Below are 18174 nucleotides of genomic sequence, written 5' to 3' on the forward strand. Positions count from 1 at the left end.
GAAAAGAGTCTTACGCAGGTCATGTCTGGTCTGCTCCCCTGAGACCAAGGCCAGTCTACAGGCCATGTCTGGGTCTGCACACACATGCACACACACACACACACACACGCACACACACACACACACACACACACACACACACACACACACACACACACACACACACACACACACACACACACACACACACACACACACACACACACACATGCACGCACACTCCCTGGTCCCTATAGCAACAACAGTCCTCCATCGCTGCTGCTCGGCCTGCAGTCTACAGAGAAGACTTGAGGGGGCCTCAGGCCTCCAGCACGGACATATATAATTAATGTGATTATATAGATATGTCAATCCCGTCGCCTTCCAGTTCATTAGGCCAGACACTGTCCTAGACCTGTCACAGACTCAGAGAGGCACGTAGTTGGACTGGTCATGGAAGGCAAAGACAAGAGACAGAGAAGCTGAGGACATTGTCTCCAAACCTTAACAATGCGTACAACTCAATGTACGCTTGCATGTCTGCAGTTCACCCATCAGTCCATTCGGTGATCCTAAATGGCTTTATACATCCAAGAGCTGGACAAAATGGACATGTTAACCTGAAATATTCTTCTACTACTTCCCTTTTATCTTACAACCTCCTAAAAAACAAGTGAAAAATAATTGCGAAAAATAACAAAACAAGCATACCAGTGCTGACTTTTGGTCTGATTTAATAAATATCAAAGCCATTAACTGGTACCCCCCTTCTAAACATCCACACTTCCACACTTCTCACTAACAGTATAGACATTGTCTAATGAAACACGTCCTTAGCTGGTGTTCGACATACAACTGCATGTACATCTCCCACGTGCAAAAATCAATATGCATAACACGCATAATTTAATATGGTTTAAACCTCTATTTCAAACATGATCACACCATGGTGGAACGGGCTGGGGAATGTTTGCACAATAACGTACATGGTGTATATTTTCTAACAGCTGCTTTAGTCAAAGTGGACGAGCACAAACATCTCATCCCAGACTCACGAGGGCCACCAAGTTCACAGTAATTATCAGCGATTAAAGCATGATCTTCTCAGGAGGTTGGGGTCGGAGTTCATGACCCAATACAGCGGCGAGACACTCCATTGTCATGCACGTCTTTTGTCGAACGGAGCGCCGCTACTGAGAAAGGGAAACGCCTTTTATCACTGCGATCTCCCATGCTCCTTGACAGCAGACAGAAGTTAAATAGGAGGAAAGACCGCATTATATACATCCTATGCAGTAACATCAATATGCCAGCAGAGGATTTTAAAATAAGAATTTATTAAGCCACACACACACACAAAAAAAAACATTCAGATTATAGCCAAATGCTCGCACACCATGCATTCAATAAGTCTCTTTAAATGATGTAAAAAGGTTCAGAACAATTTTTTTATGTCAACTTCACAGTATAACAGCATTTCAGGTCATTCAATCATACCATCTGACAACAAGTTTCTCTCAAATCAAACTTGACACAAATGGAACGTACAAATGTACAGCGTATATACATCTGTGCCACTGACAATAAGTTATTCGAAAGCAACATATGAATAAATTAATTAAAAACAAAGCGCTGACACTGATACAGTAGGCAAATCCATTGCAGACCCAAGGTGGATTCAAAGCAGAGTCCCCCTTTAATCTTTGTTGCACGTAGTTTGGCAATAAAAACAAATTCCGAACTCCATTTAAGTAACTGAGACGATTGGACATTGCAGTTTAGAGGATTAAAAAAAACAAAAAAAAGCACGGGATTAGAGTGATAAACTTATCCATTCACTGTAAAATAATCTAAAACCACATGAACAGGGAGAGAAGAGTATCTTAAAATTCATTCAAAATCCCTGAGTTCTCAGGCACTTGAGAATTCTGAAGTGAACTCCTTCCTTAAATAACAAGCCCACCAAGGCAAATTTCTAACTTGTGATAATGGGCCATACAAATAAAACTGACCTGCCTTAAAAGCTCCCCACTCTCCACTCATTTGGTTTTTAGGTTAAACAAACACATTTATGACTGATGGATAGCCACAACTGGAGTTTTCACTGATCCATGGTCAACTTTGCTAGAATAGGCTGGATCTGAGCTTAACAACTGTTTTGCAATCAATACGGTATAGCAGACAAAACTCAAGCAGTAACATCTTTGAGCACTCTTTAAACCGGTTACTTGGAATCCCTCTCATAAATAATCTAATCTACACAGGCTAGAAGTAGTGGTGCCTACCTTGCTACCTATTCAAATCTGTTCTGCAGCATTTCGCAGTGTTCCGTGTGTAGAACAAAATTGTTTACTGGCATAGATGTACTGGAGAAAGTTACAGAAACATCTCATGCCAGGGTATTTGGACAGCGTTCAGTTCCCTTTATAGTAATCCCAGTCATGCATAGATGGAACAGTAGCCTCCTGGTCAAGCGTAGCCTAAAAGGCAACAGTGCAGCAAAGACTCAAAAGACAGGGCCTTTCAACCTGTCAACTTTCAAGACAGTTTGGCAATTTAGTTACAATTGCTGCTATGACCGAAAATGTGAGAACCCCCCCCCCCCCCTACAAAAGAAAACCATTCTATCAGACTCCTGTGTGTTTCAATCAAAACGCCCACCTTGCGGTCTGTAGGCATACTGCGCAACTGGGTAATAAAAGCCTGGGGCTGGTGTTGCATTCTGAGTTGAGTGTTGTGCCGCTCTGCCTCAGTTGTGCATGAGGTATTGGTAGAAGTAGATGCCAAACAGAGAGCTGACAACCTGGCAGGCGGCCACCCACCAGGTCAGGAAAGCAAAGAAGCCTCGGAAGAAGAGAGGGGTCAGGACAGAGCGCAGTGCGCTGAAGGCCTCTAAAAGGTGGGCAACGGTGGCCTGTATATCCTCCTCCATATCTTCAGGCCCCTCCTCATCTTCATCAACTCCACTGGGTAAGACTGGCGCTACAGTGGGCATCACCAGCACGGGGGTTACCCCAGGTGTCTCCTCTGCACCCAAACCCCAGGAGAAGTCGCCTGGGAGAGAAACTGAGATAAGTTAACATGCCAAAACCTAAGTAAGAGAAGTGTGATTGTGTGTGACTGTGCCAATGTTAAGTCATCATGCCTTGATCATCCTTTTTTTTTTTTTAACATGTGTGGGTATGTGTACTGGAAGGGCTCCTACTTACCTAGTGCCTTTAGGGCAAGTGTGGAGAAAAGGATGAGCACAACAGGAGCCAGGTATTGCAGGGTAACTACCGTCAGATAGCAGAACACACGGGTAACCTGAGAAAAGAGTATGGGGGAACAAAACTTTTAACTTAATGCACCATAAATAATTACAGAGATGTTTCTTTACTATTTGCTTAGTAAGGCCATCCCTTGTTTGGCAATTACCATTCACTTGGCTGAATTTACATGAAAAATATTCCATTCAGATATCTTCCGCTTAAAAGGGGGGGGGGGGGGTTATATATTGAGCCCAGATCTGACCTTTCTCTGGATGTCGATAGCAGCAATACGGCCGGCCTCCTTCTTCATCTGTTCCACCCACTTCTGTGCCAGATTGAGGTAGGCCTGCAGGTGGTAACGGGTCAAAGCCAGCCGCAGCACACACAGTACCACTATTATCCATAGGCGCATACTATCAAATGTGGCACTGGACACACTGAAAGAACAGATGTGACAGAGGGTTAGTTCAAGTCAACGCCAGGTTTTCACGTGGGAAATCTACAAACTTCATGTGAAATTATAAACATAAATAGATAAACATAAAAACTCAAGAATGTGAAGTTGGTAGTCTGACTGATAAAACATATGTGCCCATACTTACAGTGTAATAGAGGTTTTACCCATTGGTGCATTGGCCAGGAAGTCCCTAGCAATTGGCTTGACCCAAAGTACCAATATGATGACTGGAGACAGAAAGCTCATGTGCAATAGAATCCTACAGTAAACAATAACAACAATATTAATGGAGTAAATCACAGCGATCAAGTTATATTGTCAGGGGATCTAAGAGTACACTGCTTCAACTCTTGTGAAAATTCTTACTGGACGAGTGGGCGGTCTGAGTTCATCTGTACAGCATCTAGATGAGTCTGAGCCAATCGCAGCCCAGGGAAGGCAAGAAGAGCACCGATATAAGCACAGACAGCAGCCAGACCTAGCTTTACTGTCAGCTTAGTGACTGGTACTCTGGTAGGAATCAAACAACAACAATTAGGCATCAACTACGGCTATTTCTTAATTTCAACCACTTTGACTTAACAACCATGATCATTAAGGACTTTCATACCAAAAGTATAGAGCCCGTTATTAGGGCATACTTAATACTACATTACGACAGTGTCCATCAGTGGACATTTCAAACCGATATCAACTATTAGCTCAAAAAAACAAGGGGGAAATGGAATGTCCATAATTCATCCATAATGTATGAGCTGACATCAAGGGATGGTAGATACTTTAGCGTTAAAGAAATACTCACGACCAGTCAGCATAGCCTTGCTGTTTGGCAAATATCTCTAAGTTGTCAAAAAGGCTAACAAAGCCTGAATCTAGGCCAAACTCCAGGTAGTCTTCTCTGACCACCAGCACCAGCATGGCCATAAGAAGAGACAGGAATCCAAAGGCCAGGCATACTGAGCGCTCACCACCCTCATCTGACTGAAAGTAGTGGCTCATCAGTGTGTGCAAGGTCCTCCTATGGGCTTAGTGTTAAGGGAAAATAAAGGACAGTGGAAACAAATAGCAGGCCTTCATCCCTCCGGACAAGGACTGACCATGGATGGTCAAGGCTAATCCGTGATCTTCCACAATTTGTTTTTTTTTACTGATGTCTTTTTACATCAGGTCTATTACAATACAATTATAAAGGTCATAAACAGAAACCACTTACTCGTTACTAGAGACATCAAGCATGATGGGAGAACCTTTTTTTTCTCCTACAGCCAATGACAAAGAAAACAGACACCCAAAAGTCTGGGCACAGCTGATAAATCCTCTGTGAACAGAAGGGGTATTCACACTAACCAACAGTCTAGACAAAACAAAAACAAATCTCTATTAGGACTCCTCTGAGACCCTTTGATGAAAACTCATGGCATCTGTGGCAAAGTGCATATTCTCGAATTGTTTGGAAAAGAGAAACAAATAGTGACAGTGGCCCTGTTTTAACAGTGTTAGAAGGTGTCCCTGTTTTCCACCCTGTTCCTGCTGGGATAGGCTCCAGTCCCCAGTGACCCTGAATTGGATTAAGTGGGTATAGATAATACACATACATACATGGATATAATGATATAGGTTATTGGTTTGTGTATATATATTAGTAAAACAGTTTAGCTATGGAGCGCCTCCGTAACCGAATAGTTACAGCGAATGCAACATGGCCGCAACTGTAGATTCCAGCCAGCGACCTTTGTTGCACGTTATACCCCTCTCTCTCTCCCACATGTGCTGTCTGCCTCTTCACTACTATTACTACTACTTTCGGCTGCTGCCGTTAGGGGTCGCTACATTAAAAATGAAACAGTTCAGATAATTCTGTATTTAAAGCAAGGGTATTGTGTAAATGAGAGAAATCAATATTTGGCTGTTCAGAGACAATTACTATAAAATACAGGGATTACAGGCGAAGGATACAGGGCAAGAAAAATAGTCAGGACACACCAGATGGCTCCCATATTGACCTCTTTGTTGGCATCCAATACACTGTAGTAGCACTCAGTGAACAGGAAGACACCAGTCGCATAGACAGCAAAGTCTATCAAACACTGGTACTCCAGGAAGAAACGCAACACTAGAAAAAAACAACAAGAGTAGGGTAGAAATGTCAGAAGATACCCATGTTTTGTACATTTTGACTGAATCTGCAATTAAATACATTGTATTAATCATGGAACATTGGTCTATCAATGCTGGGCGTGTCAACTGTGGCGCCTGCACTGTGTTTAAAAGTCACTTTGGTATAGAAGACAGTTGTGTTTGTTTTACCAAGAGCATCAAGGGCGTTGACTGGAGCTTTCTCCAAATGAAGGTCAATGTCCTTAGGCACTGTGAGAGGCTTACTTTCCCCGTTTTGTCTCCTTGAATGGGCACAGGAAGCAAAAACATGAAAACAGAAAAATGGGCAAACACAAATATACTTCAATTAGTGATTCATGTCATTTTAGCCTACTTCTCGATCAGACTTGCAGTACTCTACAGTGCCAAGTTTTACTTAACGGAAAAACGAATTTCTTTCTCTAAGCATTATCATGTATTACATAAGGCTACATTAGTGAGTCCACAGTAACCCCACAACCTCTACAAAGCTCACACCTGTCTCTCCTGCCAGCTTTGGGCATCTGCTTCCCTGCCAGAGCACACAGCTCTCCTTCTGATGGGTGCTTATACCGGAATAAACTGTAAGGAATAAAAGCCGTTTTCATTTGGAAAGTGCAAAGTATATAATGTACACATGTATGCAGCATTATCGGTGATTTGAGTAGGTGAATCTACCTGCCGTTGCAGAGGAGCCAGCGGGCAAAGGAATAATGTGGTGCCATCCTTTGCATCATGCAAGCAGCCAGTAAGCTGACCACCAGCTGAATCCCCTTGAATGCCTGTCAGAGGAAACACAAACACCAGATTTATTGTGACAACAAATAACCTGATCTGACACTCAAACGATCGATTTCCATATCAAGACTAGAACACACGTGTCACAGTCAGTCTACAACTGTGACAGTCAGTCAAGGGGTTATGTATCCCCCCCGCCCCCCGCTATTTAAAAATGCCAATGCTTTGTGAAGGGACAGCCCTGGCTTCAAAGAAAGCAACATAAGTTTACGTGACGAGGGACGGGCTGCAGTATCTGCATGCAGGATGCCGGCGAGTTAATAGCAAGAGGTTGGCGTTACGCATATGTTCACATAGACTTGGTTTAGGCACTTGACAAATGAATGAAAACGAGGACGTTAAGCTAACGTACTAAATTTAGCTAAACCTCTACAGCTGTCAACGCTGTTGCTAGCTGTAGCTTAGCTAGATAACGTTAGCAAGTTAGCTCTAAGAGCAGTTCGTCACATCTTCAGACTTGTTGTCGGGCGTGATCAGACACTGAAGTGCTATGAATGATGCAAAACTCACCATCTTCTCGGGACGATTTAATTTGTGAGAGCGTATCGTAGATCCTTCGCACGCATGAGTGTCCTGACAGCTGAACCAACTGACATGTGAAACTGTAGCACGTCCCCGGATGTGGTACTGGCGTCAAAAGACAAGAGAAGAAGAGTACGCTTCTCCTTCTTTAGTTTTCAAGCGGTTGATGGACAACGATTTTCATGGTGACCGGTGCCCGAAATTTTCCCCTTGCCAGGGCGTTTGAGTACTTACGTTATTACAGGACATATGCAACGGGATAGAGAGCTATTTGGTTTGTTTATTTTATTTTCAGGATTGCAGAATTAAAGTATTCAGTACAAAACACGTGAATGCTGCACCAACATTTCTCTTCTTTCTTTCTCTCCTCTGGGTTTATCTCTAATTATCGTGTAAAACCGTATCAATCTTACTTCCTTATTCTTCCTCAATACCCCCTAAATGCATCTCCAAAACCCCTATAATGATAATCTCCGTGATTGATGCTTACAACATCATGTATTTTACATTTGATTGCCTAAAAAGAAAGTATTTGCTAATCATCAAGATTAAGGACTCAGATGTGCGTGTTGTAGGCTACGCTGTACTTGGGTGCCCACTCATACACACATCAGAGGGAGAGAAAAGGCAGGCATCTTAATTCTGATGATGAAATATCACCTTATTTTATTATTATTATTTGTTTATTTATTTTTGCATTTTCGTGTCAGAGTGTTGAAATACCACACAGCAACATAGTAATCTGCAAACCTCATAACAAACATGTTTGTAATTTGCTAATAAATGATTTCGTAGCGTCAGTTTAGACTAAGCCACGAGCGTCGGGGGAATCTCTTGGCAAAGACGTGACACCTCTGTGTGCACCGACGCATCCCCCGTGTGTGGTATGCTTGATCACGCAGGGTGAGCTTCACTGTCACTGTCCACATACACACAGACAGACACATACATACTCACAGCCCTTGCCTGGACATGCATTATAATGTCAGATCATCCTCTAAAGCAGAGGTCTGTATGGCCTCAAAGGGTGCACAGGGTATCCAACAACAAACCCTCCAAAGATCTCCTGCCAAACCATTCACGGCATTCAAATCTGTGTTTAGCATGTGCGTTCATGTTATTTGGGTGGTCTAAGAAGTTGATTGAATTCCCTCCTTTTACTAATTGGCAGCACCCCTCCTGGTGAAGATGTGTCTGATGCTTTGCTCAGGGCATTTGTGCACAAGAGCATGACATTTCAATGAGAATGGCGAATGTGATCAAACGTCGCTTTCTGTAATGAAGAAAAAAGCATCTCCGGTGGGTACTATGCACCACTGAATAGGCATCTGTACACATTAATCATGTAAAATTTTCTTTTTCAAGTTTGCCCTTCGAGTAAACACCGTTTTGATCACGTTAAGGCTGGCAGATGTAGGATTTAGAAGATTTAAATGTAGAAGAACTTTATTATTTGTGTTATAGGTGGCAGGTTGTTTCTGGGTTTCTGATTTGTGGAACTTGACAAATCGTGATTTTGAACTTAAATTTACTTTTTACTTGTCAATTTTAGACAAATAAACGTGCGTTGATTCGCCACAAACAAACAAAAAATCTTCATTGAATGTGTTGATGATCTGTATGGAAATGAAGTGTACCTCTTGGACCTCTACTAAACAATGCATGCCCATACGACTTGTGTTATTATGTTGTTTGATTATTTTTATTTTATGGCCAGACCGTCATAATGACTCAATCGCCTCCAACGTCTAATTTTTTTCTGAAGACATAAAGACATGAGTGTGTGACCACAAGCAGCAAAGACACTGAGGGGAATCCATGATTTTAATGTGTTCTCTCCTTATTGTAGGTACACATCTGCCTTACGTCCACAACACTGGAACTCCAATCAGACAAGAAGAAACAGTTCTGTATGGCGTGTGTGTGAGTGTGTGTGTGGGGGGGGGGGGTCACTTTCATTATTACCATCTTGGACACAAATGGTAATCCTTCGGTTATATTAGCCATCTGTGTTGGAAGTGGCGGGATAGAAATTACTAGAGAAAATGGACACAAATAAAATGCTAATGCATTGTGGGTTACAAGTGCCCCCCCCTCCAACACACACACACACACACACACACACACACACACACACACACACACACACACACACACACACACAGACTTCTGCCGAGCTCAGGGGGCCTCTTGGTTCCCACACCACTTCTCAGTGTCTCTCCCAGGAAACCACCGAGATACCGTCGGTTGTCTCTGGGCGCGCAGCAGCGACGTGGCCCTCCCATTGGCTCGTCTTTGTTTGGCGCATGCACGTTATTCATCCCCTCATTTGAATATATGCAAACGTCGCAATGGTGCCCTGTCAAAGGACACTCCCACCTCCTCCCCTCTTCTCTCTCTCTCCCTCTCTCCCTCTCTCTCTCTCTCTCTCTCTCTCTCTCTCTCTCTCTCTCTCTCTCTCTCTCTCTCTCTCTCTCTCTCTCTCTCTCTCTCTCTCTCTCTCTCTCTCTCTCTCTCTCTCTCTCTCTCTCTCTCTCTCTCTCTCTCTCTCTCGCTCTCTCTCTCTCCTTTCCTCCGGCCTTCTCTCCCTTATAGCTACCCACCTCCTCCTCCGCATGAGTTGATGTGGCGGACAGCTGTGGGAACCAGCTATATGGTTGCTGCTTTGTCAGAGAGATGCAAGAAAAGAGCACCAAGATTCATTGCTATAAGATACCCAAGACAGATGTATATCATAGGGAAGCTCACAGCAAAGAAGGGAAGAGTGGGGGGGGGGACAGGCAGAGATGGAGAGACAGGCAAAGAGAGGCAGACAGAAAAAAAAGGATACAGGGTGGGTGTGTATTTGTGTTAGAGAGAGAGAGGGGGGAGTACAATGCAGGAAAAGAGCCCCTCAGGGAGGTGATTTCACAGTGCCTCTTTTACCCCCCACCTGGCAACCATTCATCTTCTGCCCCGTGCACAATCAAACCCAGCATGGTGCCAGAGATGCCAGATATGCTACCAGCCAGATGTACACTGTCTTCTTATGGGACAGGGCTGATCGACAAAAGTGGTGTTTGTCCACCTCAGCCAGCATGACATGTGACAAGCAAATAAGATGCTTACCTTTCTGCAATGCCTCTCGGGCCTTCTTAACCATCTGACTACCGTACGAAGGAATCAAATTGGCGGAAGAGTCAGAGATTCATCATGTAAGACTTAACTGAAAACAGAACTTTTAAATCTATCATCCCCGCCCGATGATCTTATCCAAGGGATGATGAAACAGGTGGGTGAACATTTCACATCGCCGAGGCCGTTTTTCAGATCCACTGCAGTTATGCGGCGCTGCTCTGAGAGCCGTCTCAATTTATGTCTCGTCTCCTGTCCAGCAGCAGCTTTACAGGCCTCTTGTCCACGTCACAATATGAGCTATACAGAGGACGACGGGCGTGTGTTGCTAAAATAAATCGATTAATTTTGCGCACAACTGCACACACTCGCACGAACTGACTCAAACCAGACCTCTTGACCTTTCCTGACTCTCAACACTCAGACAGAAACAAGTCATGAAACACCACCCGTTCTACAACCACCGTTTGAAAAACAGAAAACCCAGCTACACCTGCATTTGCAAGGTGACGACAAAAACAAAACACACAATTCTAACAAAATTACAGCAAATTGTGGTAGATTGTTCTTGCCTGACTATTTTTAATGGTTCCTCAGTATGATTTTTCTCTCATTGCTAAGCAATTGGATGATGTACCTCAGGTAATGATTTTTTTATTTATTTCCCAGAGCAGATATGTAACATTTAGGAAATGATCTATTCAAATCGTTTCAAATAAATGACCAAATATATTGTGCTGACATATTGCATTATTCAGTGACTGTATCCAATTCATCATCTTTTTGTTTCCAGCTTCAGATACAAGCAGGATGCAATAAACTGGGCCTGCTGCTGCTGCTGCTGCCGTTGCCGCTGCTGTGATGTGTTAAGCTGTTACTTTGGCGTGTCCTCACACGCATTGTGGATTTGGACGGCATGAATCAGTGCTGGTCTATATACCAGCACTGTAATTACAGTGTATACTGTCATTACACAAACGTACACTGGTGATGCCATTATGCCGAGGGCCTGTTGTGCTGTGACCATCTTATATAGTCCCACAGATGATCCCCTGCCCAACATGCGCAGAGGGGTGTTTATTAATAACACGTAACACACACACACACACACACACACACACACACACACACACACACACACACACACACACACACACACTGTGGTTGTAGCTGAGTTGTTTCTTTTCTTTTTTTTTTACAGCTGAACTGAAGAAGGGTGAATTGTTGGGATATTCAGCTCAAACCGGTTGTTCTAAAACCTGAACATTTTAATTTCACGTTTCTTTAATTTGAAAGTGAAGTTGTGTGCGCCTCTGTGTTCTCCACCTCGGGCACCACATTAGCAACCAGTAATAATCAGGGAAATACACCCATCACTTAATTGGCATTCCGGAATTTGACACTAAGATATTTTGCGGTAGTAGAATTCCCTTTACGGCCCCGATTGGGCCTGATGAAGTTGCGTACGTTTGTAAGATGGCGTCGTTATCAAATTATTTCACTATTGATCCGCAGCGGGACAAGCGCACGATACGTTGAACAACATGTCCGGCAAAGCCCATATAGGCACTGCCTATACCCCGGTTGAAAATCTAAAGTGGACCGACAATCAAGCAGACTTTAGCGAATTAACCCCCCACCCCCCACCCCCCCCCACCCCCACGGCCCCCGGCCTCCACCACCCCCACGAATTTGTTCTACGCGTTAACGTGTTTTGAATGACAATCGTGAGAACAAGCGCCGCGCTTGAACTTGAACCGGACGGAGCCGCCTGGGAAAGGAGGCGCGCGCTGTTGGCCCCTGACTCCTCTCTTTTCATAGGGGGGCTGAGGGGAGGAGGCTGGGAGGGAGGGAGGGGGGGGAGGCTGATGTCAGCGCTCATTTGCATAAAATTCAGCCTGTTTCTAATTAAACCGGGAAAGCGTCGAGCAACTCGGGTCTGTTTTCACGTGGCAGGGAATGAACCAACATCTCCGCCACGGCCCTCCACGCGGCGGCCGCTTGCCGACCTCCTGAAGGACACACGTGTGTAAGTTGACGGGAGTTGTAGTTCCGTGTCTTCTTGCGGGATGCATGATCCTCAGATAGATATAGGGGGAGGGAGGGAGGGAGGGCCGAAATATTTTATTAGAGGCACAATTTAGAGTGTGTGTGGGGGGGGCGTTAACGTTTTGTTGAATTGGTTTATTTGATCTTATTTTATTTATTCATCTATTTATTTATTTATCTGTGTATTTGGTGAATATCTGGCTAGTTCTTCATGGGATGGACATATCCGCTGATACAGCTTAACTGACCTCGCTGGTCCAGGAAGGGAGGTGGTGTCAAGGTGCATCTCTGCATTTGCCCTTTAGCCACCTTTCTGCCGCATGTCTGCAGATGTGTGTGTTGAACTGGCATGTCGCTGGCATGTCGTGTTGGTGGCGTTGGTTAAATTGCGTGGTACATTTTGGTATCTGATGTGTTTTTGCTTAACTGATAAGTGCGCTAAGTGTTTCTGATTTTGCTCCAGATCTGCTTGATTCAAGTGTGCGTAGCTGCAGCAGAGAGACGCTATTCCCCCTGAAAGCCTCTGCATTAGGCCAAGTGGGCATTTCGGCTGAGTGAATCCACACTGAACGACACTGTGGGTCATATCAGCCTTAACCTGTAATGCAGCAGAGTGTGTGGGGTGGGGGGGTGGGGGTGCACGTGTCTGTCACGTCTCACACTCCCCACTGCTGCTGGCATTGATGGTAGATTTGGCTCAGATAATCCTTGCTCACCTGCTTAGGCATTTCTCTCCAAACCCATATAGCATGAGAAACTTTCATTGAGCTCTTGGGTTACAGCACCAGAATTGCAGTATATTATGTAATGTATATTATGCAAATTTTTTTGCATTGCTTTTTTTTTTTTTTTACACAGAGTGCTTCTCGTTATGAGTACGTTTTAGTATTTGGGGTCCCCGTAGCTGTTTAACACATAGAAATGAAGAAATGCCTGTAATGTTAACCACTGTGCTACTTGCAGAACCAGGTGCGGTGTCATTTGTACTCTTAGACGTGGTGTCAGAGGCCCAGCTTTGTTTTTAACCAAATAACCTTGCAAGAACCTTAACTGGATCTGACTGCAGGCTGCACTAGTTAGAGGCCTCCTTTTTGGCCCTCACATTTTGTGCATTTCAAGTTTCCGTAATTAGAAGACAAATGTGAGCACTTTGTAATTTCCATGTCTCATCAAGATTTCCCCCCCGTGCACTAAAATACCATGCTGCAAAGCGGCTGATTGACGGTTCGTTTCTGGGTTTCTCGAGTATCCCTGAGCTTTGGTAACCGAAATGGATCAGACATAACCTATAAGTAATCCACACGTAGAACAAAAACACTTGCAACTTGTTGAAGCTTCACTCTAACTCATTTCTATTCAGCTGATTGCACCTCAATGTATTAGTGTGGCACGAATTTGATGGCATGACAAAGGATGCGACAAGCGTTTGCTCTATTATTAACTTAATGTGTGACTTTTGACATCTATAGATGTCCCCGTGTCAGGTCAAGTCCTTTTGAAGGGCGTCTATCACAGTTCCCATAAGTGCTCACTTGAACTGGTCAGCTGCAGCCCAACCGAACCTCATGTGACTCAGTTTCGTTACCATAGTGTGTGTGTGTATGTGTGTGTGTGTGTGTGTGTGTGTGTGTGTGTGTGTGTGTGTGTGTGTGTGTGTATACACTGTTATAAGTTATATGATAATTGCCAAACATAAATGATCCTATTTAGTTGTTTCAATGAGCCTATATGTAAACAACACAAATTAAGCAAAACATTTATTAGATTAGCTGGCTCTCTTATTACTGAGGCTAAGGACATTTAAGCACTATGATGAAAAACTCCCTTTTTTACACAAAAGCTTTATTTTGCTCAGACAGAAAAGGGGACAAACGTGCAAAACGCAAAGTTATTATAAAATAATAATAATAATAATAATAATAATTGCCAGACAGAAAAGTTGAGACTCAGATGGGTTTTTTTATTATTATTTTGATAAGTTGTCCATGGCAAGAGGGATAAAATACTGAAGTTCTGAAATAGAAAGAAAGAAAGAAAGAAAGAAAGAAAGAAAGAAAGAAAGAAAGAAAGAAAGAAAGAAAGAAAGAAAAAGAAAAAGAAATGTTTTGTTTTTCATTCCCATTTCCAACTCAGTGTAACTCAGTACAGGTTCCGTACAGTTTCAGTACAGGTTAAGTAGAAGTTTAGTACATGTTTAGTTTAAGTTCAGTACATGTTCAGTACAGGTTAGTACAGGCTCAGTACATGTTCAGTACAGTGTAGTACAGGTTCAGTACATGTTAATAACAGGTTCAGTACAGGTTCAGTACAGTACAGGTTAGTACATGTTCAGTAACAGGTTCAGTACAGGTTCAGTAACAGGTTCAGTGCATATTAATAACAGGTTCAGTACAGTACAGTACAGTACAGGTTAGTACAGGTTAGTACAGGTTTAGTACATACCGATGGCACAACAGATGATAGTGCATATAAAGTGTAATACATTATGCTGCCTCTGTATTTCAAAGACAGTCCTCTTGTCTCTCTCTTGTGTATATACATATACATATCTATATCTATAGCTATATCTATAGATATAGCTATATATATATATATATATATATATATATAGTATATATGTGTGATAAAAGTCTACATCATGCTCACAGAAGCTGAGGATTTCCGTTGAACCCAGAAAAAAGAAACAAAATAATATTTTACCTTCCGTCGTTGTCGCCAAATACTGATCTGCTCTTCACTAAGACATGAAACTCATTAAACTATTCCTTCATCCTCGCAATCAATAGCTATCAAACGAAAAAAAAGAATATGCTTAATTATAGAAATGTCACGCGATTGGGGCGCATGTGTAGTAATTAAAGATATTTTTTTGTGTCAGACTTCTCGGGCAGTGTATGATATGACGTCATATTCCCATATAATGATCCGATGTGACAGAAACTTTCAGAAACGCTGTGTAGGCAAATCTTTTTACTGTTGGGGCGTTGATGTCGTTTTTGTCATTTAATCGCCCATTGCCCGTTTCATACAACAATTTCGGGGCCGATAATTTACATATAATTATATATAATTTATTAAATCACCTACTTGGAATGTTTGTGTTAATGTGTTCAAGTATGAGAAGGCCTCTGTCATCACGTCATGGGCTATGACGTTACATTATGTCAAATGTATATCTGTAGGATGATCTTTTTTTTATTAATTCATACACCTCCTTGATCATATTGGGGCTTGTTGTCCATCTGTTTTCCTTAAATTCAAAATAAAATTACAAATTACCTCCGTGTATATTTCCTGCATAAACTGCGCAGTTATTATTTTTTAATATAAGTTGCTGCAGAGAAGCGATAGACCATGTTGTATGTTTGGAGGATGTTGTCGTTGTTGTTGTTGTTGTTGTTGTTGGGGAGGGAATCCGTTTTTAAACGCCGGGCTTCGTTGTGTGTGCCGTCGTTTGATACAGACAGACCCCGTGTGGGCCTGTCTACGCCATTAACCAACGGCTATGGTGCTCTCCGGCCGGTAGGTGGCGGTGTGGGGCACCATAGAGACTATAGCGGTCCTACGTTCATTCAATACTGGGCTGTCTGAAGGCCGTTTTGCATCAATGGCAAGTTCTGTAAGAAATTATTTTTGACATTATTTTCGTCAGCGTAGCTGTTATATTTTGTGAAGGTCTGTGTAAAAGTCAACTCTGTGTGTGTGTGTGTGTGTGTGTGTGTGTGTGTGTGTGTGTGTGTGTGTGTGTGTGTGTGTGTGTGATCTTTAGAGTGCTTTAAATAAGGCGAATGACCAAATTAAAAAAAAGCCACACAGATATCTGCCAATATCTGGTTTATTTCCCTTCTCTTCATCACATTCTAATCAATTATTATTGAAGGTTATCTATTAATTGTTACAAAAAACTCGTGTTTCCCAGTATGACAGGGTCATTTTGATAGTTAAACTACTGGACAGATCGTGTTTTAGCTTTCATCATCTCTTAATCTTATTTTCCTTGTGCTTCTTTGTCCTTATTCCACATTATAAACAGCAAACATACACAGTATTATTTATCCTGAGCAATATATCAAGATATAAATTTAGTAATAATTTCTCCAACGAGCTGCTTATTCCAGTGTAATATAGAAATAGTTTTTTTAATCAATCAACTACCATGTTGTCGAACTCCAAATACATTTTGTCATATAATTTTATATTTAGGCAGAAATATCTATATCTTTATTTTTATTATTATTATTATTATTTAATATCATCGTTATATCATCATCGTCATTCTTATTCTTATTCTTCTTATTATTATAGCATCATCTTCATCATCATTATTATTTTTATTTTTATTGTAATCTGTAGCAGCAATGATTGTAGTAGTCGTGGTATTAGTAGGCTTATTAGTTGTAATTAGGGATACTTTAGACAGAATAAAACTTTGTTTTATATTTAAACTTGGTCGTGATCTTGAACTTGTCTTTGTCCTTACAGTACAACCGGCTTACATTAATTTGCATCAAAATTTCTGACTACAAGTAATGGAGAGTGTTGTTTATGGACACACACACACACACACACACACACACACACACACACACACACACACACACACACACACACACACACACACACGCACGCACACACGCAAATTATATTGGAAATACAAATACAGCGATACATATTCTTTTCTGGTAGAGTGATAAAAAGTCATTTCTTATAGTCTTAATTAGCCTAGTTTCAGAACATTTCTTTACATTTGATTAAAATGATGCAACGAACTCATATTCTGATCAAAATCAAAAAATATTTGTCGCTATTAGCCTATCGCGTGTCCTACATGTCAGGTCAACATGGCACATAGGATTTCATGAAACGTGGTTCCTTTTTTTCTTCATCTATATGTATGTATGGACCTATTGAATAACATCCATGGGTAACCTATCCTGGTGTCTGACGTCAGCACGCAAAGACTCACGTAAATTTCAAAACGCTGCTCTGGTCGCATGTCGCTATCGTTCCGAGGCGCGTGTGTGCGTCTTTAGAGTCTACGGTTCTTTTAGCGGTTAGCTGGTAGTTGTCGCGCGGCGTTGGCGTTGAGACGGCCATCTGGCACGTGTCTGTCAACCGTGCGCGCCGTTGCGCACGGCGAGAAGATGGAGACGTTGCATCGTAGCGCGTGAAGCAACGTGATGCAGGAGCTCTGGGTAAGCGTCTCCTCCTCCTGCTCCGCCACTACACAGAGGCTGCGACACCTGCACCACTCTAGACCCCCTCCCCCTCCCCCTCTGGTGTTCGGTCCTCTCCCTTTCCCACAGTATTCCCTCGTTCATCCATCGCCTTCAACCGTTCCCCGGCAGCGCGTGCCCCCCGGTGCGCGGCCGCGTGTGCTCGGTCTACCCCAGCGGCGAGCCGTTAACGCGTCGCACTTCGAGCAGAGGAGGTCGCAGGGCTGGAGATCACTTCGCTCTAAAAGTGGCTCTCCGACTTTGGCTTCGGTATTGGGGCGGAAAATGGCTCGCTGTCTAGCTACTCCGCAACCATCAGGACTTGGATTGTGGGGAGGCGAGAAGAAGAAGAAGAAAAAGAAGAAGAAGAGTGTGGCGGGGGTCGAAGTATGTATGCGCTACTGCACCTTTGTGCAAATGTCATCTGCAAACTGTCATGCTGCCCTGCAGGTCCCTTGGCACTTGGTGACGAGCGATGGCTTTTTGATCCATTCTTCACCACCACCCCCCCACCACCACCACCACCCGGTTCGTAAATCCAACCCATGTGCCCGTGTCTGTCGATCTGTGGGTCTTCGGCGAGCCTCCTCCACCCATTTCTACGACCCCCCCCCCCTCCACTCTGCATCTCCATCTTTCTCACTGTGTCTAT

General features: G+C 43.0%; 1 protein-coding gene across 1 annotated transcript; it reads right to left on the reverse strand.

Moving 5' to 3' along the window:
- Nucleotides 1-1302: 1302 nt before the first annotated feature.
- tmem161a (transmembrane protein 161A) lies at nucleotides 1303-7175 on the reverse strand. Its single transcript, XM_056277455.1, has 11 exons — nucleotides 7132-7175; nucleotides 6502-6605; nucleotides 6322-6405; nucleotides 5995-6086; nucleotides 5644-5800; nucleotides 4490-4705; nucleotides 4054-4197; nucleotides 3833-3946; nucleotides 3493-3667; nucleotides 3189-3285; nucleotides 1303-3033 (listed from the first exon to the last, which is right to left on the reverse strand). Exons 1-11 carry the CDS (start codon nucleotides 7132-7134, stop codon nucleotides 2729-2731), a joined length of 1491 nt encoding a protein of 496 aa, XP_056133430.1. The 5' UTR covers nucleotides 7135-7175; the 3' UTR covers nucleotides 1303-2728.
- Between the last annotated feature and the right edge of the window lie 10999 nt (nucleotides 7176-18174).

This window comes from Lampris incognitus, chromosome 3 (genome assembly GCF_029633865.1).
Source record: "Lampris incognitus isolate fLamInc1 chromosome 3, fLamInc1.hap2, whole genome shotgun sequence".
NCBI classification, from domain to species: Eukaryota; Metazoa; Chordata; class Actinopteri; order Lampriformes; family Lampridae; genus Lampris; species Lampris incognitus.

Bases quoted from the DNA above. Each gene is read 5' to 3' on its own strand.
- tmem161a (XM_056277455.1), bottom strand. The intron at 5,801-5,994 runs GTAAAACAAACA...GTTTTTTTCTAG, and splicing joins CAACGCCCTTGATGCTCTTG to TGTTGCGTTTCTTCCTGGAG. The intron at 4,706-5,643 runs GTATCCTTCGCC...CTAAGCCCATAG, and splicing joins CTGACTATTTTTCTTGCCCT to GAGGACCTTGCACACACTGA.